This window comes from Lepus europaeus, chromosome 6 (assembly GCF_033115175.1).
Source record: "Lepus europaeus isolate LE1 chromosome 6, mLepTim1.pri, whole genome shotgun sequence".
Taxonomy (NCBI): Eukaryota; Metazoa; Chordata; class Mammalia; order Lagomorpha; family Leporidae; genus Lepus; species Lepus europaeus.
In genome coordinates this window covers 54498312-54526225 of record NC_084832.1, presented here as the reverse complement: position 1 = coordinate 54526225, position 27914 = coordinate 54498312, and the positions used below count along the sequence as shown (strand labels likewise).

Sequence of the window (27914 nt, the reverse complement as noted above, 5' to 3'; positions counted from 1 at the left end):
AATTGTTAAAATTTTCATATTTATTTCAAAATGGTTTAGCAAGATTTATAAGCCAACCTATTGGCAAAACAAAGCAATTGAAAAGTAGTGAATAAAGGATTATGACATTTTAGACTTTAACCAGCCTTTCGATATATTTGCGTAAACTAAAGATTTGGAAAGCAGTTGAGAAAAAACTCTGTTAAAAATGTCTAGAATAACATTGCTCAGGTTGAGTATAAAACACTTTGTGGTCCCTTCAGCATCAGCATGTCTCATGCTTCTTTGGTTGTCTCTTGAGTTACCTCTTTACAGCACCTGATACACAAAGTGACTTCACACCATGCCCAAGATCCGGGCAACCCACCAGCTGCATGGCATGACAACTCTGCAGGCCGAACGGCAACCTTGATAATTGTAAGGCCATGGGTAATAGCCCCCCAGGGGTTCACAGATCTTCTGGCAGTGGGTGTAGCTCCGCCTGCACTCTATACAGCAGATTCCTTCATGATCCAGTCTAGGGTCGAATGTCATGCTTTCCCCTTCCTGCTGCTGTGAAATAAAAGAGAATTGTTTGTGTTTTCTTCATATTGAGAAGGTTACAGCTTTATTTCAAATTTCCTTAATTTTTGACTGCTATAAGAAATCAGGATAATCCTCCATTAGGAGTTTTAAATCTTGTAAGTTGCCATCATTCAGAATTCCTTCTGACAAGCAACCCTAACTTACCTGTCATTAGCAGAAAAATATTTTTTAACAAATCTTAAAATTTCTCCATGCTTTTAAGGAGCTAGTTACCACTTAATAGTGACTGCACTTGTATTAGATAGGAAAATTAAAAGTAAGCATGATTGGAAGTAGTATTGCTGCCATTTTAATTGTAAGCCAGTGGAACACTGGTGCCTTTTTATAGTCATGGTTTTCAGGGTTCTTTGGGTGCACATTTTGAAAGTCATCTATCCAGGCAAACCACAGGTTTTAATTCCAGTCGCACTGGCTCTGAGAACACTGTCAAGTCTTAGTTTGTCCTGCCTTCATATCAGCAATGGAATTAGGCTGTTAATTGCATAGGCATAACGGGCCTGGATTATTGAGGAAAAAGCTCCATAAAAATAGGTAAAAAAAAGGCCAGCGCCGTGGCTCAACAGGCTAATCCTCCGCCTAGCAGCACCGGCACACCGGGTTCTAGTCCCGGTTGGGGCTCCAGATTCTGTTCCGGTTGCCCCTCTTCCAGGCCAGCTCTCTGCTATGGCCCGGGAGTGCAGTGGAGGATGGCCAAAGTGCTTGGGCCCTGCACCCATGGGAGACCAGGAGAAGCACCTGGCTCCTGCCATCGGATCAGCGCGGTGCGCCGGCCGCAGCGGCCATTGGAGGGTGAACCAACAGCAAAAAGGAAGACCTTTCTCTCTCTCTCTCTCACTCTCACTCTCACTCTCACTCTCACTCTCACTCTCCACTCTGCCTGTCCAAAAAAAAAAAAAAAATCAAGAGCTTAAACTTTGCCATCATTATAGTGACATAAACACGAAGTCCTGTGAAGTAATGCTCCATGCTCAAGCTGGAGAGGGCATGCAATGAAGGAAGCCTGCCCAGCTGCACATCTGGGTTTCCTTTCAAGAATTTCTAGGGGTAGAGGTTCCCACACAATAACCCATGCTTCGGTATTTAATGTGGTATTGAAGAACATTGCCAAGAAGAACTTTAATGCAAAGTCTTGACAATTTAAGGCTCTTTCCTGCATAAAGTGATTCTGGAATATTAAAAAGTCTTCCCTTTTTGGATAGAGGGGTTTATTAAAACTTTCAAAGAAACTGGAAAGTAGAGAAAATTATGTACAGCTAGGTTTGACGCTTGTTAGTCCATTGTCACATTTTTTGTTTTCAGAAGTGAATTCAAACAGAACTGAAGGCAGTGTGACATACCACCCGTAAATACATTAGAAGATACCTTACAAGATAGGAGGATATTTCCCTATAGACCACACTGTTACTACACCTACCAGTTCCCTAATATACTGTGATACAGCCTGTGTTCAAATTGGTCATCCAAACACCCGTCTTACTCTACGTCATTCGTTTTAGAAATTATTCAGACTCGAGTTTCTCCCCCTTTGGGTTCATCTAGGCCAGGAAGAAGACAACTGCTTCATTGACAGTAGCTGGTTTCTCCAGGGCAGGCGGGAAGAGAAGGCCTGTTGGTAGAGGCATTTCCTCACTAATGAGGGCTTGCCGGGTTGGTTGCAGGACTAAAAACTTGGGAGAAAAGCTGAGGATGCTCTAAGATTTTTCCATAAAGGAGTATATGAAGGACTGAGGTCAAGTGGGAAATGTTCTAAGCATTTTCTGCGTAGAGTTCAACATACAATAAAGGAAGAAACATAATTGGAGTTTCAAGGCGTGTGGCCCGCTGGAGTGTGTGGTGCAGGGCAGACAGAAGTCACCCGCAGCCCTCTGTAGAGGGGCTGATGCCTTAATACCCTCAGCCTGATTCAGCCAGCCCAGCCAGGAGGGAATAAACTGTATTAAATTCTGTTTGCCTATTCAGACTTTTATTTTTTATTTTCTGAGATTAGGGAATGAAGAACGGTGGTGTCCTGAATTTTCTGATAAGCCTTGAGGTATTTAGAAAATACATTTTGCTCTAAATCTCTCCCAAATACATTTGCAACACATGAAACAGTTGTAGGATTGAATAGACTGTATTGAAAAAAAAATACAGCAACGCCTTAGCGTATGAAAAGATAACCTTACACATAATTAAAGACAGACAAGATAAACACCCAGAGGATATAATTAACACCCAAGAGATTGGCAAAGTCTTTTTAAAGTTTGATAATAAGTGGATTCCTTTACTGCCATTTTCAGACACATTGCAGTTGGTTTGACTCTTTGGAAGGCGACTTGGTACCCTCTATTAAAATGTAAAATTCCCCCTCCGCCTAGCGGCGCTGGCACACTGGGTTCTAGTCCCGGTCGGGGCACCGGATTCTGTCCTGGTTGCCCCTCTTCCAGGCCAGCTCTCTGCTGTGGCCAGGGAGTGCAGTGGAGGATGGCCCAAGTGCTTGGGCCCTGCACCCATGGGAGACCAGGAGAAGCACCTGGCTCCTGCCTTCGGATCAGCGTGGTGCGCTGGCCATAGCGCGCCTACCGCGGCGGCCATTGGAGGGTGAACCAACGGCAAAAAGGAAGACCTTTCTCTCTGTCTTTCTCCCTGTCCATTCTGCCTGTTAAATAAATAAATAAATAAATAAATAAATAAATAAATAAAATTCCCACACACTAACCATGCTTTGGTATTTATAGATATATTTTATAATTACATGTTTATAGGAGGAATACTGTACCAGTAGCTAGTGCTGAGCTGCTTTTGTGCCCAGCTCTGTGCTGAGAGCTTTGCCTGCAGCACCCCATTTACTCCTTCCCATAACCCTAGGAGTCATGTACCAGATTGTATGCTGTAAAAGTATTTGCAGTAGCAAAAGAAAGAGAAATATATGCCCACCAAGACAGAACTAGTTAAGTTTCTGTACATCTATCCATACACTGGGAGACAGTTAAGTGAATAGTAGTCATTAAATGATTGAGATATTGGGGCCGGCGCCGTGGCTCACTTGGTTAATCCTCTGCCTTGTGGCGCCGGCATCCCATATGGGCACGGGGTTCTAGTCCCTGTTGCTCCTCTTCCAGTCCAGCTCTCTGCTGTGGCCCGGGAGGGCAGTGGAGGATGGCCCAAGTGCTTGGGCCCTGCACCCCATGGGAGACCAGGAGGAAGCTTCAGATTGGCACAGTGCCGGCCGTAGCGGCCATTTGGGGGGTAAACCAATGGAAAGACGACCTTTCTCTCTGTCTCTCTCTCACTGTCTATAACTCTACCTGTCAAATAAATTTTTAAAAATTTAAAAAATGATTGAGGTATTATGTAGGAGACAGTAATCGCCAAAGGGGCCAGCATTGTGGTGTAGCAGGTAAAACCGCAGCCTGCAGCACCGGCATCCCACATGGGCATTGGTTCAAGCCCTAGCTGCTTCTCTTCCGATCCAGCTCTCTGCTATGGCCTGGGAAAGCAGTAGAAGATGGCCCAAGTCCTTGGGCCCCTGCACCTTTGTGGGAGGCCCAGAAGAAGCTCCTGGCTTCTGTCTTTGGATCAGCCCAGCTCTGGCCATTGCAGCCATCTGGGGAGTGAACTAGCAAACAGAAGACGTCTCTCTGTCTCTCCCTCTTGCTCTGCCTCTCAAATAAATCTTTAAAAAAAAAAAAAAATCTCCAAAATACTGCAACTAGAAACAAAGCCAAGTATAGAAGTGTTTTGTTTAACTTTGTGTGTGTGTACACACAAATAAACTGGCGTTTATTGTAAGTAGGCTGTTCCAGGGAGAAGCAGGGTGGCAGGGACACACTTTTTACTGTACCCTACTGAGCTGTTTTAAAACATATGCATTTTTCTTTTATTTTAAAAAGGCACAAGTAAGAACTTCTACTTCCACTCCCGACAAAGGATAATAATGGTAAATAACATTCTGTAGAAGGTTGGCATTGGCCGGCGCCGCGGCTCAATAGGCTAATCCTCCACCTAGCGGCGCCGGCACACCGGGTTCTAGTCCCGGTCGGGGCACCGATCCTGTCCCGGTTGCCCCTCTTCCAGGCCAGCTCTCTGCGTGGCCAGGGAGTGCAGTGGAGGATGGCCCAAGCCCTTGGGCCCTGCACCCCATGGGAGACCAGGATAAACACCTGGCTCCTGCCATCGGATCAGCGCGGTGCGCCGGCCGCAGCACGCTACCGCGGCGGCCATTGGAGGGTGAACCAACGGCAAAAGGAAGACCTTTCTCTCTGTCTCTGTCTCTCACTGTCCACTCTGCCTGTCAAAAAAATAAATTAAAAAAAAAAAAAAGGTTGGCATTTTTAGCACCTGGGTGTCAAGCTCAGAAATATCTCCTCAGACCAAGTATTTTTATCTCCATATGTGTCTGTCCCCTGCGGTGACTCAGAGGCCCTGGGGGCAGAACTGACTCCTGACTGTGCATGGGGCCTGGAAAAGAACAGGTATTTAACACACGTCTGTCCAATGGAGCAATAAAAAGGGCATACAAGAGGAAAGAGAATACTTTCATTCCACGAGATGCCCCCAGGGCACACTCTCGGAAACATTTTCTAATCCAATTCTTGATATGAATTTGTTTCCGTGGATTTGCCTAGGACTCCACAAGAAAACAACTCTGAGTGCAGGGCCAGACTCCTCACACCGCGGAGGCCATGGCTAAGTGCTGTCACCCTTAACTCTAAACGTCGCAACAGATTCAGATGTATTTTAAAATAGTTCATTAGCAGTAGTGGAATTCGAAATGCTGCTTGCATGCTCATTTAGAACCTTGAGCGGCAGCACCTGTTGGGTGAGGTTTATTGCGCTCCGCCTGAGTTGAGTGTGTGAGGATAACACAGGTACGCACGTGGTAGGGGTTATCGGGGTTGAAGGGTTCCGAGTCCTCTTGAACGCTGGGTCGGCTCTCGTTCCTCACTCTTGCGGTACCTGGGTTGCCCCGGGGGCCACTGCGCGGTCTCTTTGTGGTGGTGGGAACAGTTTTTCTCACCGACCTCTCTTCTTTCTCTCTGGATTTCTGCAAAAATTTCTGTAAGTTAATTCCATTATTTGCGTATTAAGGAAGTTAGATCTGTTTATCAACATGAAAAACATAAGGTCCTTAAGTAGGCATGAAAAGATACGTTTTAATTTTGTGATGGTTTTTGTATTAAGAAAAGCCTTGGGTTAGTAGTTAAGCATACACTAACCCTATTTGGTGGCCTAGTACTGGTTGAGGAGGTATCCATTCTCAATCTTTTTTCTTTGCCTGCCTTCGGGTTAGGAGCTGAGAAAATGAAGTACCACTCTTGCCCTGGCTCCTTTGCAACTAGGAGCAACTGGGAGTGACATTTCTGACCAGTGAGACGCAAGCAGCGTGTGCTAGTGCAGTTTCTGGGAAAGCTTTGGCTTCCTTGGTGAAAGGGACACACATGCCTTCTTCCATCTTGTTTTCCTTTCTTGAACACAAATGTGATATCTGGAGTTATGAGCGCCACCTGGTGAGCACGCAGTGTTAGGCACAGGCTTACACAGGCACGGTGTTAGGCACTCTGAGCCAGAGTGCTACAGACACCAGGAAGGTCAGCTGGAAAGAGCTGGTGGCCTGGCAGAGTGCGCCACAGTGCCAGGGACCGCTCATCTCCGGACTTTAAGTACATACACACGACGCACTTGTTGAAATCCCTGTCACTGCGGTAACTGCTACTTGCAGCCCTGTGTATTCCTAATGGATTGGCGAGACAAGCCATGAAGTTTTACAGCTTGCAAGGGACATATTATCTCGAGTGATTCTTTAAAAAAAATCCTATGGGATAGAAGAAACAGATGCCTCTGTACAGGCATCCGGGTCTCAGACCAAGTGCCTTGGCCAGGATCTCAGGATATGTGGCAGAGCCAAGGGTCACACGTGAACTCTGATCCACCGCACTGCCTCGGGGCTCCTGCAGCATGGCTGGTGGCTCCTGAGTTAAAGGTGGAGTGTGCCACACAGTGTGGACGGGGGTATCTCTCTGAGCTTTGGCGCTTCATCTAAAACAGAGAACTGGGTAGTGTACAGGATAATCCCAGGGTGAATGAGAATCCCTGTCTAAAGGTGCAAGCACAGTGTCTGGCATATAATAAGCCTTCAAATGTTAGAGAACGATGCCTGTACCATGCTTTATTATCTATGAGAACTTAAGTATACTTTCCAAAGCTATGGTTGGCATCTGTATGCCTGGAGAGGCAGCAGGGAAACCTGGATGCAATTCACAAATCTACGTCTTTTCTGAATGTACCCCGGGTGAATGACTTAATCTCCATGAGCTTTAGTTTTTTCACCTGTAACATGGGGACACGAGTAGCTGCCCCAGTGGTGGTGAGCATGAAATGCAGCCCCCAGGTCGGTGCCTGGCACACAGTCCGCGCTCAGCCACCATCGGCTCTCGTCCTGCTCACGTAACCTGCGTCCAGCCATCAGTCACAGTGTCCCCGATAACACAACTGTGTGACACTGATGACCACCCGCTTCAAGATCCAAGGGCAGCCGCTGCGGGACCCTGCAGTGGCAATGGGGCGAGGGGGCTTTCGTTAGCATTAGGTGGTGGGCAGTCAGGCATCTTCAGAGGGGGATGGAGTTTCTTGCTTTTTATTGCAAAATATGTGGCACTTATGAGAGATTAGGGGAAAAAAAACTCCATTTAAAACAGGTATGATATTTGAAATGTGCGTGATGGTCCATCTTATTGATATCCTAACATTAATCCCTTTCTAATCTGGGGTGTGTTTCCAGTGAACATAATGTATGTAATTCTTGTATGAATGGAGGGGGCATTGAATATTTAACATGTGGGCCTGCGTGGGGCTGTGAGGGACCCGGGCACGTGGTTGAACGTCATCATTGGGGAAAAGCTCTATACCTGGGGGTGAAGATAGTCACTGCATTAGGCCTCCAAGCAGTGCCAGGCTCGGCTCTCTTACCGTCCCTGCCCCCACCCCCTTACCCTGCCCTGTTGGTTTTCCATAGCTCTTCCTATCATACTGTACACTTTTTCCTGATTGAGTGCGTGTCTGCTGTCTTCCCTTGCTACAACGTAAAACCCCATTGAGGACGTGGATTCTGGCCTGTTCTGGGCACTGTGGGGCATACTGGGCCTGCACAGCTGTGTGCTGGCTGCGGGAATCAGCTCTCTGGATAAGGCTCATCCTCAGACAGAGTGTGAACAGGGGGAGCGGCACACGGTGACGGTGCAGGGGACTCTGGGCCATCTCGACTATAAGAGGTGGCAGTTCCTGGGTGGTGGAGAGCTAGAAGGCCCATTCCCGGCTAAGGCAGGTGGGGAATGCAAAGCCCGAACTTGGCCGGTGGCCGTACTGTGAACGTTAGCTCCCCCGTGCGGACAGAAGCGGGAACGGCAGCAACACAGCGCAGGTGGCAGCTGCCGCCCGCCCCCGCAGCTGCAAAAAGCAGTGGCAGTTGAACCCACACGCGGCCTCAGGCTCCGCCGCCGCCCACGCGGACACGGACTCTCAGGCTAGAGAAACTGCTTCTGCAGCCTTTGGAACAGAAGAGGACTTGTAAACCCTAAGGCTAAGTTAGTCATGGCAGGGTCAGAAACTGGTACTTTCTAAGCCTGCTGGGTTTAGTTTTGTTTTCCTGGAACAAAATGCATAACAAAATGTACTGTTTTAGCCAGTTTTTAGTGTACAGTTTAGTGGCATTGAGTGCCTTCATATTGCTGTGCAACCCTCACCACCATCCATCTCTGGAAGTTTTCTCATCTTGCAAAAAATGAAAACTTTGCACCGATTAAACACTGTCCATTCCTCCTCCTGTCACCCCCACCACCACCAAGCTTAGTGGCCTCAATGTCTATATTTTGTTTTTTTAAATTCCATGCTGCTCTCTCCTGATGTTCAGAAAAATCTTTGAGAAAGCATAGCTCGGCCCAGGAGTTACACAGTAGGCCTCTGGGAAACCAGGGTGGTGAGTGCCTGGGAGAGGGAGAGGGAGAGGCCCCCTGCAAACTGGGGGTGCGGGGAGTGAGGCCCGCAGGGCTCACCTGCCCTTGGTCACGGGAAAACAGCCCAAAGGATTGCTCCCTCACTTGAGACCCTGTGTTAGTTCTCACCGGGCTTGGAAGCAGCTGTTTAAGCCATGAACTTGAGGAATCTCAGCCTGTACCCAGAGAGGCTTTTGGCTGTCCCATAATTCTAGGTCTGACCATCATAAAGAGTTGGTGGTATGACAGCTTCCCAGTCCCTTGATTCTAGCCTTGGGAAGGGAAAAAAAAAAAGGGTAAAATTGGAAGGCACAAACAACGGAGATTAAGGGCAAGAGCAGAAAGAAGTGGGAGTGTCGTAAATAAAAGCAGCAGGCAGCCAGGCTGTTCCGTCTCCTCCTCCAGGCTGTCCTCTTCCTTCTTTTCTTTCTCATGCTAATTACTGGGACTCTGCGCATGCCTCCAGATCCCTCCTCCCTACCTGCTCCGGCCTGGAGAGGTCCCCCTACCCCACCCCCAAGCTCACAGGAGCTAGGAGTGTTGCAAGGGGTATCAGGATCATTTAAGAAGTTACCTTTTGGATATGTTGGTTTAAGCCAGAAAATCGGAAGGTCGCCGCAGAGTTCTAAGACTCGTGCGCTCAAGAAGCTGTTGTCCTGGACAGGCTGCCCCACGGCCACCCAGACTAGAGCCTCCTCTTCGTGTTTCACAGGCATGATCTTGCCTTCCTGTGGGCGAGTGAAAACGAAATGCATTTGAGCACAGGGGACGGTGGGAGGTGTGCCGTGAGCAGTCGCAGGTGGCTAGAGGGTGACTTTGCCTTGGAAATGAGAGTTGTGTGAGTGTGTGCAGGTGTGCACGTAGCGCACACGCACTTCGAGAGGAAGTTGCTCATCTCTCTGTAGCTGGCCGTCTTCACAGTGCTCAGCACATCCAGCTGCGACGTGTGAATATGTGTGTCCTGGGCTGGAGTGAAAATTACTTGATACCAGCCTAGAGATTCAGGTTAATCTGATGTTTTTGATCAAAGCTGTTTTTGAGGGAAAGCAATTGAATGGACCCCGGATTCCTGTAAAGAATAGAGGAGCCCTTCATTTGAAGTGAAAAAATCTTATGGGGTTTGATTCTGCGGCTTCGGAACAACAATTGGAAAAAGCAAGTGATTGGTTCTTTAATGTCTTCAGTTCAAAGTGTTATTTAACATAAACCATTTCTCCATTTCCCAGCTATAACAAAATAGGGTTCAGATGTTCCTCGCATCAAGCGCACCACTGAGATTCAAAAGCTAAACCCTGGATTTGCTTCTACTGTGAGAGGCTGAGACCGGCCTCATAACCCAGGAGACAAATCTGTTTTGCCAGGTTCTTGCTTTCATGTATTTATTAGTTTGTAATAGGTTGGAGAAATTAAAATGTTTTCTCCTTATTTTTAGCTAAAAGCAGCACTTCATTTACTCCTTCTCCCTCAGGCTATGGCTGCATTAAAACAACTTCAGGTTATTGGAGGAAGCTCACACGCAGGTAATCCAGTTATTTACCTTAAATTAAATGACTCCATGCAGGAAATGAATGCTCTCTGAGTACAGTAGCTTCTTAAAGTTATACAGAGCTGATGAAACATTTATGAGAGCAATTGCCGCACAAGTCTCCCCCATCACGGTCTAAAGTGTGTGGGGAAGAGTGGGATGCCTGGGGTAATGCATTTAGATGCAGCCTACAAGCCAAGAATGTTAAATCAATCTCCAGGCCTGGTCTTCGGTGGCCTCCCGACCTCCTGCCTCTCTCTGGTTCCTTGTAGACAAGAGTGATTTTGTTGGAGGCTGCAGTGTGCCCAGTGCCGGGAGAGGGAGCCACTAAGAGGTCGGAGGGGCCCGGGTGACCGGCGCTAACCAGGCCCATCCAGGCCGACGTCTGTGTCAGGGCTTGGAGGCCTTTGTTTCCCTTGACTGACACATGGCTGGCACTGCTCAGCCTTTTCCTGACTTCGGAAGTCAGAGTGAGGTTGGGCAGTGCTGTCCTGTTGGAAGCTGGAAAGAAAGAGTCAAAAAAAAAAAAAAAAAAAACCCACAAATCGCAGAGATAGTGGCCACTGGATCAACCTCCTGTTTCTACACTGCTTGCTATGCAGAAAACCCAACCCCTAGCTGTTTAAGTTACTCGAAGTGTACTTTGCCGCTTCCTACAACCGTACACATACCTTATGTACACAAATGTCTGGATTTTTTTTTTTTTTTTTTTTTGTCTAGCAGAGGATCCACTATACATGACATAAATGACTGAAGCACAAGATAAATAACCCACCTCTATGGTCTAAGACTCAGACGCAGACAAAGATTTAAATGCAAAAAGAGGAGCAGGTGTTTAGTGTACTGACGAAGACATCCGTAGCCCACATCGGTGTGCCTGGGTTGAACCAGCTCCAGCTTCCGGCCAGTGCAGGCTCGGGGAGGCAGCAGGGAAGGCTCCAGTCCTGGGTCCCTCCCCCCTCACAGGTTACCTGGATCTCGTTCTTTACTCCTGTTGCTAGTCCTACCCCTGCTCTGTTGTGGGCATTTGGGGAATGAGCCTGCAGGCAGGAGCTCTCTTCTGTCTGTCTGTCTGCACCCCCGCCCCCCGGCCTCTGCCTCAAATAAAAACATTTTTAAAATTTAAATACAGAAATAGCGCAGTGAATCATTTAGAATTCAAAATCATTATTTCAGTTACCACCATCAGAGATGGTTGACAACTGAGGTACAATGAAGTATTCCAGAATGAGACTTACAATCCCGTGATGACACATACCACATCCATCATCATCTGCGTTGTAGAAAAACCAAAGCGACAATAATAAGAACGCACAGAAGTCTGACTTTACCTCTGAACAGAATGTGACACATGCAGGAGACCCACCAAAATGTTAACATTGGCTACCTGTGGATTATACAATTGTGAGTGATTTTCTTCTCCATACTTTAATGTATTTCTCAAATTTTCTACAGTGGCAAAATATTGTTTTTTAAATCGGGGATGGGGAGGGAAGGGAACTCATTTGAAAAAAGAAACACACTGCAGACATGTAATCAGGTCAGAGTCCGCTGTGGCTGGGGAGGTGGTCCTTGTGAAAGGCAGCCCAGGAGAAGCAGTCCTCTGTCCATGTGTGGGGGACAGGGCGGGATTGGAGTCTGTAATGTCAGAAAAGGGGAATGCAGGAAGGGATGCTCAAGGGTCAGAGCCCAGGAGGCCTTGGCCCGTCTTTGTTCTCAGCATTAGCAAGTTCTCGGTGAGAGCACACCCTTTGTTTCTGCGCCACCCAGCTCGTGGGGAACACGGGGGACCACGGTCAGAGACAAGGACTGGACCCGAGGCCAGGGAAGCCTCTCACAGGATGAATGTTGGGAAACAGGGGACAAGGTAGCCAGCTTTTAAGACTCACAGGTTTGTTGTTAGCCTCTGTTCTGTTTTGTTTTGACTTGAGACACCACCTGCTACTTCTCCTCTGGGGGCAAACAATCAGTTTCCAGGCACCTTTGCTTACCCATATTTTTCCTCTTTTGCCTTAAGGGAGCTAATCTTGCTTCACTTCCCTCTCAGGGATATGGGAGGGCTTGAAGATGATGATGATAGAATTAAAAACACTGAGCAAGAACCGTCTGTTCACCAGGTAGTAGATTCTAGGGCCACGGGCACAGTGTGCATACCCCCAGCTTGCAGAAGACAAAACAGAGGCTGAGAAAGGCCTCATCCATAGCCTGTGTCAGAGCTGGGATGGAACCCACGCCCTTCAGGCTCCATCACCCACTTTCTTTCCACCATACCCTGCCACACTCAAGTGGAAGACAAAATGAATGTGACCCCTTCGTGAACCTTAAAGTATTATAAAGATGTAAGGTGACTCTGTGTGCAGTTCTAAGAGGAAATTTTAAAAACCGAGTTCCAAGGGGAGTTATATAGGGAAGATTAAAGCTCACAGGCTTGGCACATGGAAAAGGCATTAGATATGATGTCAGGTAGCTTCCCTGGGTTGACCTTGAACCAACAGGAACCAATCACAGCTCGGTGCACGGGAAGCCTGTCGGTGTCAGGAGGAATTCCCACGCTGACGGAGGCTGAAGCGGGAAGGCTTCGGAGGTCCCTTTAAAGAAGATTCTATCTTGTGGAGTCTTAATCTCTGATCAGATCTCTCCCTACCACCAGGCAAGTAAGAGCTGAGTGAGCACCAGGCCCCTTTATGCGCTTTCCAACATGGCTTCCCTAAGCCTTTAAATACATTGTACCAAGAAAGAAGGATGCCCTGGAAACAGCAGGACAAGCACCTAGGTTCCCATCACGATTGATCCAGGGTCTAGAGGCTGCAGGGGTGTGGGTTTGCCTCCAAACAAGGTCTGCCCAAACCTCCCGCAGTCCTGCCCCCGAGGGTACCCACCAGTTCCGAAGAGATGCTCTGCTGGGTCACGGTGCCCACCTCAGGGACGCGAGCCTTCACCTGTGCCTTGATGTAGCACTTCTCTCCCCCAGCAAAACGGATCCCGGTGATGCCCTGTGAAGCGAAAGTGTATCCAGTGTTCATTTCTCTTCAATGGATTGGGTGTCTGTTGTGAACAAGGCGCTGTTCTAGGTGCCGGCGATAGGGATGAACAAAAAATGAAATCGCTTTCATGGAGCTTAGCTTCTAGCATGATTGACCAATAATAAAAAAAAAAAATAGAGATAAAGCAGCCGGTGCTGTGGTGTAGTGGGTAAAGTTGCCACTTGCAGCGCTGGCATCCCATATGGGCGCTGGTTCCAGCCCCGGCTGCTCCACTTCCAATCCAGCTCTCTGCTATGGCCTGGGAAAGCAGTGGAAGATGGCCCAAGTGCTCGGGCTCCTGCACCCATGTGGGAGACTCAGATGAAGCTCCTGGCTTCAGCTTGGCCCAGCCCTGGCAGTTGCAGCCATTTGGAGAGTGAACCAGTGGATGAAAGATCTCTCTCTCCCTCACTCTCTCAAATAAATAAATAAATCTTTTTTTTTTTTTTAATGGAGATAAAGTAACTAAGGCAGAGAGAGAGAGAGAGTAGGACTAAGGGATGGTACTTTACACAGCAATCAGGGAGGTGACCAGGAGAGGGTGACCTTTGCATGGAGATGGAGCATAGGGGTTTGGCCATCTCTACCCAGCAGCCCAGAGGAAGTGCCCGCTTGTCCATGCAGCCCTCCCTGAATGTCCCAGGCCACGTGGGCCCCCCTGCCTCTGCCTTCCCACCCGTCTTCATCTCTCTCACCACCTTGTCTAGGCTGCCCTCACCAGGATCAGTCTCTTTCAGGATCAGCCTCTGAACCTTTTGCTCTTTTTATTTTTCCTTCTTGCTGATTCACTGAAAGGTTCTCAAAAGATGTTGGTCTAATTAATGAAGTCCATGAGTTCAGAATTTTTTCTAAGTTACCATGCCCAGAGTAAATAGGAAAGCTCTCCACAGCACTGGGAGCTGAACTCTGCTCCTAGACCTTATGCAAAGATGGGGACGTTTTGTTTTTTGGCCCTTGTGAGATATAGACAGTGTCTCCTCCTCTGCCTAGGGACCAGCCTCAAGAGGCACATCAGCCGCAGGGCTCCGTCTGGGTGGACAGCTCGGCCCCAATTCTCCCTGCAGAAGACATAGGGTAGCAGTACGTTCTGGCCCAAGAATGTTCGCTGTCACCTTGCTGGTTTTAGTTTCACAACAAATGAGTGGCCAAAAGTAGTGTTAAACATGTACAAATGAGGGGACTGGTGTTGTGGGGTAGTGGGGAAAGCCGCCTGCGAACCGCTGGTATGCCGTAGGGGCGCCAGATCCAGTCCCAGCTTTCTGATCCAGCTCCCTGCTAAGGGCCTTGGAAAAACAGCAGGAAATGGCCCAAGTGTTTGGGCCCCTGCCACTCACATGGGAAGCCAAGAAGTTTCTGGCTCTTGGCTTTGGCCAGGCCTACCTCTGGCTTTTGCGGCTATCTGGGGAGTGAACCAGCGAATGGAAGATTGATCTCTATTGATCCCCCTCTCTGTCTCTCTCTGTCTCCCTCCCCTCCCCATAACTCTTTCAAATAAAAAGTCTACAAATGATATGCCTTGATAATGTAGCCATACAAATCCAAACCACATCAATCTTCTGTTGAGGCAAATGTCGGGATGATACAGAATTGAGAAGTCTGGAGTCAGTGCTGGAGTTGAGGAAAAAAGGCGTAGCAGGTAAAGCCACCCCCTGCAGTGCCAGCATCCCATATGGGCGCCGGTTCGAGTCCCAGCTGCTCCACTTCCCATCTTGCTCTCTGCTATGGCCTGGAAAAGCAGTAGAAGATGGCCCAAGTCCTTGGGTCCCCACCCATGTGGGAGACCGGGAAGAAGCTCCTGGCTTCAGATCGGTCCAGCTCTGGTGGTAGCAGCCATTTGGGGAATAAACCAGCACATTGAGGACCTCTCTTTCTCTCCCTGCCTCTGCCTCTCTGTAACCCTGCCTTTCAAATAAATAAATAAATCTTAAAAAAAAAAAAAAAAGCACTTAGCAATCTAGGGGTCCTGGAGCAGGCGTTGTGGCACAGTGAGTTAAGTCACCACTTGCAATGCCAGCATCCCACATGAGATTGCCAGTTCAAGGCTTGGCTGCTCCGCTTCGGACCCAGCTCCCTGCTAATGCATCTAGGAAAGCAGTAGCAGATGGCCCACGTGCATGGGCCCCTGCCACCCATGTGGAAGACCCAGATGGAACTCAGGGCTCCTGGCCCAGCCTGGGCTGTTGTAGCTGTTTAGGGAATGGACCAGCGGATGAAAGAGCTTTCCCCCTCTCTGTGTCACTATGCCTCTCAAGTAAATCTTTAAAAAATATAAATAAAATTAGGCCGGCGCCGTGGCTTAACAGGCTAATCCTCCGCCTTGCGGCGCCGGCACACCGGGTTCTAGTCCCGGTCAGGGCACCGATCCTGTCCCAGTTGTCCCTCTTCCAGGCCAGCTCTCTGCTGTGGCCAGGGAGTGCAGTGGAGGATGGCCCAGGTTCTTGGGCCCTGCACCCCATGGGAGACCAGGAGAAGCACCTGGCTCCTGCCATCAGAACAACGCGGTGCGCCGGCCGCAGAGCGCCTACTGCGGCGGCCATTGGAGGGTGAACCAATGGCAAAAAGGAAGACCTTTCTCTCTGTCTGTCTCCCTCTACTGTCTACTCTGCCTGTCAAAAAAAAAAAAAAAATATATATATATATATATATATAAAATTAAAAAGTAGAAATCTAGGGGCCCTGGCTCAGGATTTAGTCCTGAATGAAGAATGAAGAGAAGTTACGGTACCTTGGAGGACCTTAGGACCTTCATGGGAAGGTCTAACCTTAGGCTCAGAGCCCGGAGCCTCCACTAGCCCTGGGGAAGTCTGGGCGACAGAGAGGGAAGGCTCTTCCTCCCTACAGCACCTCTATGAACCCTGAGGCCTTGCTGGCCCCTGCACTCACAACTCATTTCCGCCAGGGCCCTGGCGGCACCAGAGTGCCCTGCAGAAGTTTTAGGAACACACATGGCTCCAAGTCCAGCAATGATCGTCTCAGCCACTCCCCAAGGGTGAGGCCCACCAGTTTAGGGAGAAAGGGATTTGTTTATTAAGTGACCCCATAACCTTTGGACAGCGGTTTACCAGTGGCGCACAAACTCTCCCTTAACATCCGAATCACCCGGAGGTCTTGTTATATAAGACACAGAGCTTTGGGTCAGGTCCCTCTCAGAGGCGCTGACCTGAGGAACACACTTTGAGAACCAGTGCTCTCCAAAAGTCTGCCCCTCTTATTCTGCATGTAAATCTAGGAGTCACCGCTGGAAAAACGGGAGGCAGGAAAGAGCGGTGAATGTCTCTCTGTGTGCTGTGTTCTTTCAACTTCAAACACTCGTGCCCTCTGCCTGGCAGGTGCGCCAGCAGGAAGCGCCATCAGACCGCGATGATATCGAGAGGGAGAGCGGTGATCCTACTGTGAGATTCACAGCCCCGAACCTGAATCCAATGTTGAGTTAGTTCTGACAGCACACCCGCTGCAGAGAACTGAAACCCCACGGGGACCCGACTTGTGGGAAGGGATTCACACATATTAACCACCGTGTCTAGCACAAATCCACATCAAGCAGGCAGATCGAGCAAGAGATTAAACAGAGGGAACTAAGTGCAGTTCAAGAAAGCCAAGCAAACCTGTTTTTTGCAGACAAACCAGGCCTTCCTGAGCTGGGAACAACGAGGAAGTTTGCTAACAAAGGCAATGACGGAAGAGTTCAAAGATGCAACACTCTTATCAAACGTCAGGCAGCCTCACCTCAGCTGCACAGATTTTCTTTCTTAAGGAAACCTTGCTTATTTCTATAGCTTACACCAAGGATTCCCAAGAAGGGTCAGAGTCTCGCCCCCAGAGGAATGACTTCGAGATGTCTGGAGGACTGTCGTCACAAAGATTGGGATGCTCCTGGCTTCCTTGGGGTAGGGGCCAGGGGATGGCAGTCCTGCAGAGCCTGGGGCAGTCCCGAGCTGAGTCTGAAGGGCAAGCCTGCTGCTGAGTATTCCTGCCTAGACCCCAGCACTGTTTTACACAGCAACACCAAGTGACTTTTAGCAGAGTCTTAAAGTGCAAGTTCCCTAGAGATGCAATTACTATGAAAATGGAAAGAAAACAGCACTTTTGTCCACTGCTTGAGAAAATTCCATGGCATTTAATTTACCAACACACACTCACGTCCATCTGCATTTTAGACTGCAGCATTGGAAATCATTCAACTACGGGCGCAAGGCTTGACTTTATTATGTCTTGTGCATCAGGCTGAGTGAGCATTTACATAGGAAGTCCATATTTTACCCTGAATTACTTTCGTTTTATTTTTCCCTTATGTTACATTTGGAAGCTATATTGATTTTTGAAATCAACAACCTACTTACCAACTAGACAGGTCATGCTATACTTTTCTCCTCTAGCTTTTTAAATCAAGACTTTCAAATACTTACAAAAGTCAAAGAATTGTACAATAAACACCCATATGCCCACCAGTGTTTATTCTCTTTTAATTTCTAAACAGAATTTTTGTTATATACATCGGGCATTGAGTCTGTGGGGATTGCAATGCTTAAACCAATTCTAATGCTTGTGAAGATGTAGCCTTCTAGAATGTAACCCATTGTTATGATTGGATAGGATTTGACTCCCTGAACTCATGCAGATGTTTGAACCCCAAAGTCGGTTGTTAGTGGATTCATGTACTGTGGAGTCTCCATCCAATTTGGCATTGAAGGTGGGCCCTTTGGGAAGTGACTGAACTGGGTTAAGTTTGCTGGAGTTGAGCCTCATGACCAAATCATGGTGGCATTATAAGCAGAGACCATGCTGGGGTGGGGAACTTTTCTTCTGTGACACCCATTTGGATATTTATAGCATCATTCATGGGCCATCCAAGATTACCAACTTAAAAATTAGCATGCTGTAGATTTATTGATTTTGAGTCCCACCTTCAGTTGCCTTGGCGAGGCCAGACCAAATGATTTTGTGGGCCTAATACAGCTTGCAGGCCAGGTGTTCCCCACCCCTGTGTCTCAGTGCGTGAAGGAAGAGTGCGCTCCTGTCTCTCTGCTTCCCCACCTGTTGTGTGATTCTGTTCTGACCTCACCAGCCTCCATCAGATGCCAGCCTCATGGAGTCAACTGATCTTGAACTGTGAGCCTCCACAACTGTAAGCAAAAATAACCCTTATTCCTGCCTAGATTGTTCCTCCAAGGTATTTTAAGGTAACAGGAAATTGACTAACACACTTATGCACTATGAACTAACCCGATTTTTATCTCTTTCAGGGTATATTTGTGTGTGTGTTGTTTTCTTCATTCCCCTTGGGCTCTGCTAAGATCTTGGTGCCTCCCGGGGCAAACAGGAAGACTGTTCATTCACAATTCAGAACCTTTCATAACCTGGCCCCACTTTCATCTTCATCGATTTTTCGCTACATTTGGCCACAGTGGGCTACTTGGAATTCTGGAACAGGCCTGTGCATTCATGTGCGTTATTTTTCTCTGGGCCTGGAAAGCACTCCTCTCCACCCCCTCCCTACCATCCCTTCCTCTCTGCCGGTTGAAGCCCTAATCATTCCCCAGGACCTGATTCAATTATCAGTGCCTCTGTTACACCTGCTCTGATCCAGTCATCGGCAGCAATGCCTCCTCTTGGTGTTCTCCACAGTGCTCTGCCCATCTTATCACAGTATGTCTCCAAGGTTGACCCAAAGCCATTCCTCTGTGCCAGTCATCTTTGCATCCCCCATGCTCAAACTGCCCCTTGCACACAGTAGGCCTCAATCAACTCTTCCTGAATTTGATTGATGCTTTAAAGTATAAGAGAAAGTAATAAAGCAGGTACCATAGAGGCTGATTCATGTGTTTTCCAAAGTCCAGGCTTGCTTAAACCCATAACAGGTACTATCCATCAAAAAAATGTTCTACTCACCAGTTCTGACTTAGAGATATGTGGAAGCTATCAAAGAGAATTGATCAGTTTATAAAATATTTGTAGCCCTGTTGGTCTATGAGAACAAAACACAATCGATACCGTCATTAGAAAGAACCCAAGGATTATAAAACAGAAATACAGGTTTGGGATTAAAATATTTTAAAAGGATATTCTTGATACATGGCCATGTCCAGAGAGATGGAGCTTTTCTTATTCATCTTTGTAGTTCCCTTTGCATATCTTGATATTGTGGCATCTCATTGTATTCAGTTTTGCGCTGGATTGAATGATGTCAGTGGAGGAGTCACATTTTATTAGTTTATATTGAGTAGTATAAACGAAGAAAAACTGTTTTCACCCTATCCTGGGTATTGCAGTAAAAGCCTTTAATCGGTCTGGAGAAATTATACTTGTGCACTGACTAGAACCATTTACAAAGCTATGACTAAATAAAGTGCAGTAGGGCACACACGGAGCTGCACAGCCTGTCCCAGGGCAGAGATCACTCTGAACATAGCCAGTGCTTGTCATCATCAAATAAGGTCTTATATCACAGGGGCTCTCACGTTAGCATCTGCTGGGTATTCAGAAGGATTTGTGAAGTGTGTTTGGGTACCAACCAGAGGAGTGCTTTCATTCAAATGAAAAACATCTTCAGTTCTTCTCATCAGTCAGAGGAAGATGGGTCAATGAGATGTTTGTGGACCAATAAAATATCAGAAGAGACACTATTTGCAAGAGCCCCTCTTCCCGATAAAGTTTTACCTGCTGCCTGTGCCGATTTAACAGAGGTGCGATGCCTCGTCCCCATGGGTAGAACGTGAGGGAGAGAAAGACATTTATGTACCCAACAGGAGAGACAGTTTCTTTTACAGATGAATATTGAAGCATTGCTGCATAGCCTGATGTCTCAAACTGCTAGTAAATTAACTTTGTTTTTTTGTAAAAACAAAACAGTCTTCTTTTCAAAGAAGATTCGAGCATTTTACCCGGAATAGGCCATGGTCAGCAAACATGCCATCACAGGCGAGTCTCCCAAGCCAATGCACTGGCTTCAGTGAGAAATTAGAAAAACTGAGAAAAGTATGTCACAGACCCCACCAATTACTGAGGAGAGGTCATTAACAATTCTCACCTCTTTAGAAATTCAAGCTTTTGGCATGGCAGCATTCTAGGAGGATTTGAGTATTTTATCCACCACATTAGAGAAAACAGATGGGAAAGAAATAGTTCTTTCAAATCTTTCTGCCAAGACTCTATCATTCCCAGAACATGCTTTTTTTTTTTCCAGTGCTGTGGTGTTGTGATTTTTTTTCATTTTTCAAAATCAAGTTCTATTTTGATTTCTAAGCTCGCATTGTTTATCTCCTAGAAGCAAAAAATTTAAAACCAGAAGTTATTTCCTGAAGTGCATGAATGTGATATAGGTAGGTTTGGGGGGTGGCGTTTGAGTTTTTAACCCTGAAGTGTTGTCTTCAGTGTGGTTCTTTCTCAAAGAGAATAAACTCCGACACATGTTAGTGGCATGACAGCTGCTGTAAAAACCAGTTATCAGTGGGATGTGCATGTGCGAGAGGCCGCTTCTCCTTGAATGAGAAGGGTCCCCAAGGCTTGCCTGGTTACCCTCTCTAAATGTGTGAAATATACTTACATTCTGGAAGTCATTAACTTCAATGGCTTCTTCAGCTCCACTTCCCATTTTAAAGGTCTCCAAGTTGTTCCTAGCATCTATTTCCATTGACCCATCTTGTAATTTCCCATTGATACTCATGGTGTAATGGACGTTGTAAATCTGCAAGGGAACATGAGAGTTAGTGATGCTTTCTGTTCCCAGCAAGTCAGGCCTTATTTGGAGACCCGCACTGGGGGAGGTACCGCTCATATTTTTCAGAGATATGTGCCAGCTTCCTTTACAATAACATATTTACAAGGTCTTCATCCTACACCAGTCACGCATTACAATGATTTCTTTTTTTTTTTTTTTTTTTTGGACAGGCAGAGTGGACAGTGAGAGAGAGAGAGAGACAGAGGGAAGGGTCTTCCTTTTGCCATTGGTTCACCCTCCAATGGCCGCCGCGGTAGCACGCTGCGGCCGGCGCACCGCGCTGATCCAATGGCAGGAGCCAGGTGCTTCTCCTGGTCTCCCATGGGGTGCAGGGCCCAAGCACTTGGGCCATCCTCCACTGCCTTCCCGGGCCACAGCAGAGAGCTGGCCTGGAAGAGGGGCAACCGGGACAGGATCGGTGCCCCAACCAGGACTAGAACCCGGTGTGCCGGCGCCGCAAGGTGGAGGATTAGCCTAGTGAGCCGTGGCGCCGGCCTCATTACAATGATTTCTTTAAAAATACCTTAAAGGTAAAGCCTTTGATAATCCCTGGATACTTATTCAAATAGCTCAGTGTTTCGCAATCCTGGCTGCACATCAGAAGCACCGGGTCGACTCACCAGGGGCCACACTTGAGTTTCATCCTGAGCCAATCAAATCTGAACCTGTAGGGAGCACTGGTCCTTCTTTACAGCTCAGTTCTATCATGCAGCTGGGTGGAGTGAGAACCATTGATCGATAAATGGAAATTGAGGAGGCAGAGGGCTAACTGGGCAAGTCTGAACCAGTCTGCAGTGGCATCTCAACATGCAAAGCATTTTTAAAATATTTCATATTTTTAAGCAATCCTGTGGTCAAGGTTAGGCATGGAGTGTGGCATATAGTTAGAACTGCAGACAGGACTAGAATAGACTTGATATAGAGTAGCATTTGTAGAGAGCAAGGTCAATGTGCACATCTGTTCCAATTCCAAATGGGAGTTACTCACTTAATGACCCTGTGGGACAGGCATATGGTGTAGGGCATTTTGTTATAATGAGATGTGCAGGGAGTGAGGGAGAGGGGGAGGGAATGTGACACTGCAGAGGAGCACTGGTCCAGGAATAGGAAAAACAGGTGACCACACCGCTTATCCCCAGGTCTTGGGAGTGGGCCTTGAATGCAGATGGAGAAGTTGGACCTCGTAGATGGTTTTCACCCATGTGCATAGAGCTCAAAGGCTGCACAGGTGTGGCCCAGAGGTGAGATGGTAGAGCAGGTGGGACTGTGAAGTGCCTTCCCTGTTCACCCATCATCCAATCAGACTGGCTCTGTTACGTGTTGCATTTCTCAGTAAGATTTTGTTAGAAAAATCCACCTCTTAATATTGTTTTTTAAAAGCATCCACTAAGTTAGATGATCCAATGGAGTCTCAGCGTAGACTTTAAAAACCAATTTACTTATTTGAAAGGAGGAGTCACAGAGACATAGGGAGAGACATATAGAAATCTGTCATCCACTGGTTCATTCGACAAATATTTGCACCATCTGGGGTTGGGTCAGGTGGAAGCCAGGAGCCTGGAACTTATCTGGGTCTTACATGTGGGTGGCAGGGACCCAAGTACTTGGGCTGTTACCTGCTGCTTCCCCAGGTATATTAGCAGGAAGTTTAGAAGTGCAGTAACTGGGACCCAGATCAGCCCTCTGATATGGGACGTGGATATCCCAAGTGGTGGCTTAACCCACTGTGCCACAACACAGACACAACACTGTGCCCCAACTTAGACATCTTATTACTACGCTGGCTTAAAAATAATCCACTGCTGCTCCTGCTCAGCTTGTTGTGCCCTGCTAGGTCTTTGTGTGGTGAGGCGGTAGTGGATTTCTTACTTCTTATATGTATGACACAGTATATGTGTGTGTATGTGTGTGTGTGTTGTATGAGGGCACCTCAAAGTCGGTGAAAAATGGATTTAAAAAATAAGTTTGTCTATGCTTATGAGAGACTTGTAAAAAGTTCATGGAAAATGCATATTATGAAAATGCTATGCATAGATTTAAAAATGTTTGGTACTAAAATAAACTTATCTTTTAATTTGATTTTCCATGAACTTTTTGAAGTATCTTGGTATTGTACATAACATAAATTTTACATTTCTGTATTTTTATAAATATGTGTGTACATAAATCTTTAAAAGGGAAGGAATGAGAATGGATGAAAGACAGTTGCTAATTAATGTCAGGTCAGCTGGATAGAAAAGCAAGTATCTGGGATTCAATTCAAGTGTATTTTCTCCCTCATTATGAAGAGTGACTGCTACAGGGACAAACATTGGACTATGTATCTGTTGTTACTGGCTCATGACTTGTAGAAAACTCATTATTACAAGACCCACAGAGCACCATTTGATTTGCTCAGCAGAGACGCAGAAATAGCTTTGCCATCTGGGGTACCCTTCTTGGGTAGCAGCGTTCCTTCAGTGGGACAGAAAGGCTCGGCCCGTGTTTCTGTTCAGCCATCCTCCCGCCCCTCCTTCCCTCCCTCTGTGGAACTTCGATGTCTTCCAAGCTCGCCTGATCAGAAGAGTCACTTCTAGGGCTTCTGAGTTAGCAGAGCTAGAGCAGAGCCCACCAGGCTGTTTTCACTTGGCCCCTCGGCTGGTGCTTATGATCAGCCAAGTTAAGGAAACCTGCTTTCTTTGGCTGGGCCACAGGTAAGGTTTAGAAAGCAGGCTGTGTGCTGTCCGGTCTCTCCCAGAAGCCACTATTCACAGGAGTTAATGAAGACTGTCACAAGGAGCCCAGCAGACAGCTCTGGTGCGACTTCCTGCTGGCAAACGCATCCTCCGCTCAGGTGACAAGAGGCTCCTTTTAAAAAAGGAAAGAAAGCACTGCACGTAGGCATTTATCGATAAGGCAATGCAACATTTAAGAACTTAATCCCTTCCAAGTTCCTAGGGATCCTTAGGAGCTGGAATGGTAACATAAGGAGAGTGACCTGTGGTCCTAATGTCACTTTCCTTCTCCATCACCCTTGCCACCTCCCCTCCAACAAAGGCTCCCCAGCCAGCTACTGCATCCCATCTTGGACTTGCAATATGCTGCACCCGGACAGCTGTGCCCCTCCTGAGGCCATGGGAGAAACTGGGAGGGGAGGGCAGAAGGGAGTCTGCAGTTTCCAAAGTGCTGGGCTCCGGGCTGGGCTGCTGGAGCGACCCAGCCATTGCATTATCTGCTCTAAGCCCGTGGAGCTGCTGGCACCTAAGGCTATTTCTATCCCAGTACAATGAAGTTTATTATTTGCCAAAATTCTGCTCAATATGGTGCCTTTCGCAGCCAAGGATATTTGCTAATGAGTTTTTAATAAGACCTAGGTTTTATAAGATTAATTACATTAGTTTGGGAAAATGTCTGGGAAAAATTGGTCTGAGAAGAAAAGCCCCCAGCAAGGATCTCCTCCCCCCTATCCCACAGGGTGTGTTGTCAGTTATCTCATATTAGCAGCAATTTCCCGTATTGCAATGCCTTGTTCTATTTACAATAATGGGGCTGAAGCATGGCCTCAATCTTTGAGCCCTGTCAGTTGTCTCCTGATTATTAGTGCTCTGAAGGTTCCCAGTCTTCCAGCTACATGTGACTAATGCTGTCCTAAGGGCATTTGCCCACAGGCAAGGGAAAGGAGGTGAATTACAGTTGGCTCTCCTCTATAAACAAAGAAGCCGAGGCACAGATAAGCCCCAAAGAGTGGTTAATCCACTTGGTTTGATAGGTCTTTCTGTTCCACACAGACTAACCTTTTTTGATGACATTTTGTTTGGATTATTTAGATTTGTATTCAAGGAAAGCAGCCCCATGCGTGCGCTGTGCGTGGACGATGCCACATTTATTCTTTTTAGTATTTTGTGATTTGTTTTTCAGGCTTAAGTAATATGGATCCACACTGGACATTTTGGGAGGAAAAAAAAAAAACCTTCCATGATGTTTTTTTCATTCTCTTGTCTGTACAGGAAATAGCAGTAACTTTGATTGTTGGCAATAAAATGAGATTCACTATTCCTCTGTATTTTTAAAATTTCATACCGTGCTCTTGAACCAGACAACCCACCATCTTGCAGTAAAGATATGAAAAAGGGGGGCCCACTTATTCCTGATGATTGTTGAATCTCTCCTTTTAGAAGTCTGTCAGTAAGCTCTGTTTGTCTTGAATAATTACATTCCAAACGATATTCATTTTAATATAATCTCATGGCCAAAATCTTTACCAAAGCAAAACTAAAAAGCAAAGCTATTTTTTTAAATTCCCAAATAACCTATACTATTAAGGTTTTCTTAAAGATAGCGTTTATATTCTAATGCCATCAAATTTCCCAAAGCGGGGAGAGGGGGTATGTTTAGACATGTGCTTAAGATACTGGCTAACATGCCCTTGTCCCACATCAGAGAACCCGGCTTGGATCCCTGCTCTGGCTTCTGACTCAGCACACTGGGAGGCAGCAAGGACGGTTCCAGTAATTGGGTCCCTGCCACCCATGTGAGAGGCCTGGGTTGAGTCCCTGGTTCCTGGCTTAGCTCTGGTCCAACCCTGGCCACTGCAGGCATTTAGGGGGTTAGCCAGCAGATGGAACACTCTCTCTTGGTCTTTCTCTCTTGCGGTGTCTCTCTCTTTCTGTCTCTCCCTGTCCGATTCTCAAATGAATTTCCCATAAATGAAAAAAAAAATTCCCCAAGTTGAGATGATCTAAATCCTGTTAATAGAGATAGAGATATTGAAAACATTCTCGTGTTCAGATTTGCTGCTTTCAAATAAGAGCATCCGACCTGGCTTCTATATTTAAAATACAAAACATGCAGGCACTTTTCAAACACACAAAACACAGTGCAATCCTAATCTCACAAACCAACGCTTGCAAATTTGATATGTTCTCTAAAACAGACTTGGTGCTAAATGGCCTGCTTATCTACATTAGGCATTTGAGTTAAAAATACAAATTATGCAGTGACTACAGAAGATGTGATGTGCAAAATGGTTGAATTGCTTTCAGCACCATTTTCTCTAAGTACTGGAATCCGTTCATGCTTTGAATTTCATGGTGGGAGAAGGGGGGGGGGGACCAGCAGTCCCAGATCCTTTGAGGATGCTGATGTGAAAGCCCTTTGTGTGCACGCTGGGAGATGGAATTCTTCTCCATTAGCGAAATAGGCTCATACCAGACCTGGCAATGGTCATCAAGATAAAATGCCCCCTTTCACATAGGTGAGTACAAGAACCCTGGAACTATGCCCAGTCAAGTTAGAAGGGAGCCGGGCACTCCTGGAGAACCCACAGAACTTTAAAATAAACAGTTGCACACACAAAAAAATAGGACAGCTTTTAGTGAAACATCCACCATTCAATCACAAGTGACCAGGTCAGAATTGATTTTCAAAGACACTTGCCTCCTTTAAGGAAGTTAGCCTTTTTTTTTTAGAGAGAGATTTTATTTTATTTTTTATTTATTTATTTATTTTTTTTTTGAGAGAGAGAGAGAGAGAGAAAGGGGAGTGTTAATGGACGGGTCTGTCTCTCTGTCCCTGTCTCACAAGTGCGCACACACACACACCCCTCCTGAAAGATCAAAATTCATCCTCAATGATGGGGCCGCATATTCCTCCGTGACCTTTGCCCTAAGGGTGACATTTACAGAGTTTTCAGCTGGGAGGGGTCTTAGAGGCCAGGCACCTCCATTTCTCGCTTTCACGATGAGTAAACCGAGGCCTTCCTCGGGTCACACGGCGGCTTCGTGGCCGGGCACAGCGTCCGTGGCGATCTCCACTACTCTGTGTTTAAGACACAGAAAACCCTGTCTTGCTTTTCCACGGCGGGCAGAAAGCGGCTAGTGGGCACGGATGGCACAAGGAAGGCGATGTCCCTAGGGGAGCCGGGGAAGCGTGACCCGGGGCTAAGGGGCCCCTCGCGGACCCGCGGGACGGGCTCCACCTGGGGGAACCTGGGTGCGACCGAGAGGCCCCCGCCGCGGTCCCCCGCACTTACGTGATTGTCGCTCCCCTTCCATAAGTAGAAGGCCCCGATGGCCCCGAAGAGCAGCAGCACCGCTCCAGAAATGAGGACCACGGCCCCGACCTTGAGGAGCCGCGCGGGGCTGGAGGGCTTCACCGTCACGGTGGCGTAGGCCTGCGGGCAGGGGTGCGAGAGGGCCCGGTCACGTCTGCGCCCCGCGAACCCCGCGCCCCCCGGGAATCGGGGTGGGTTCCTCCGGCGCCCTCCCGAGGGTCCAGGGCCAGCGCCGTGGGATCCGCGCTGTCCTCCAGCTGTACGGTGCTCCCTACCCCGGTCTGGGCATCCCGTGCACACCCCACGCGCGCATTTAGGCACCCACCATGTGTCCCCTAGCCACCCCCTACACACACACAGCGCAAACCGCTGCCGGCGGACACCCACGCGGCGGGACTCACCGGGGGACCGCAAAACTCGACGTCGTCGGGCCCCACCAGGGCGATGGGAACTTTGTCGGAGCGCTCGGGCATGGCTGCGGCGGGCTGAGCGAGGCGCTCGGAGGCTGGGCGCGCGCGCTGCGCTCTGCCCCGCTGCCCCCACGGGCCGGGCATTTCAACGCGGCGCGCGCGCCCTGCACCGTCCCGCCTGGGCCGGGCCAGCCGTCCCCACCCCTCCCAGCGCCGCACCCCGCTCCTCCCCGCCGCTCTCCCGCCCGCGGCAGCCGCTGGAGCGCCGTCAGCCGGAATGCTGAGTCCTGGGCCCTGAGCCGTGCTGCGTGTTTAGGGCTATTAGCCGCCCGTGCAAAGATCTCTTGGCTTGTCAGAGGGTTCTGTGGTGACACTCGGCTGGAGGTCATTTCACCCCCTCCCTCAGGCCTCTGCGGGCATGTGGAGGGGAGGGGGCACTGAGAGCGCAGGGCTGTGCAGGTGAACAGGGGACGGCCAATGGCTGAAAGCTGCCCCAAGGTAGGCCGCCTTTGCACTGGCCTGCCACTGCTGGGTGGTCCCTGGTACGAGAGCATGGAGCGGGGACTTGTCACAGGTGTGTCTCCAGGCAACCACTGCAGCAAAGTGAAGGCCAAGCAGAGGGGGGCTGAAGGGAAAGAGAGGCGGAGTGCAGAGTGAAAAGTGTATTGGATGTA

The 27914-nt window shown here is 47.9% G+C and overlaps 1 protein-coding gene across 1 annotated transcript; it reads right to left on the bottom strand.

Annotated features, from left to right (window-relative positions):
• On the bottom strand, positions 1 to 27400 carry CNMD (chondromodulin). Its single transcript, XM_062195319.1, is given in 8 exon segments — positions 1 to 528; positions 5423 to 5563; positions 5565 to 5590; positions 9109 to 9262; positions 12939 to 13052; positions 20626 to 20766; positions 26810 to 26950; positions 27232 to 27400. Coding segments are annotated over 8 exon segments (1083 nt in total). The 5' UTR covers positions 27385 to 27400; the 3' UTR covers positions 1 to 315.
• Positions 27401 to 27914: the final 514 nt, after the last annotated feature.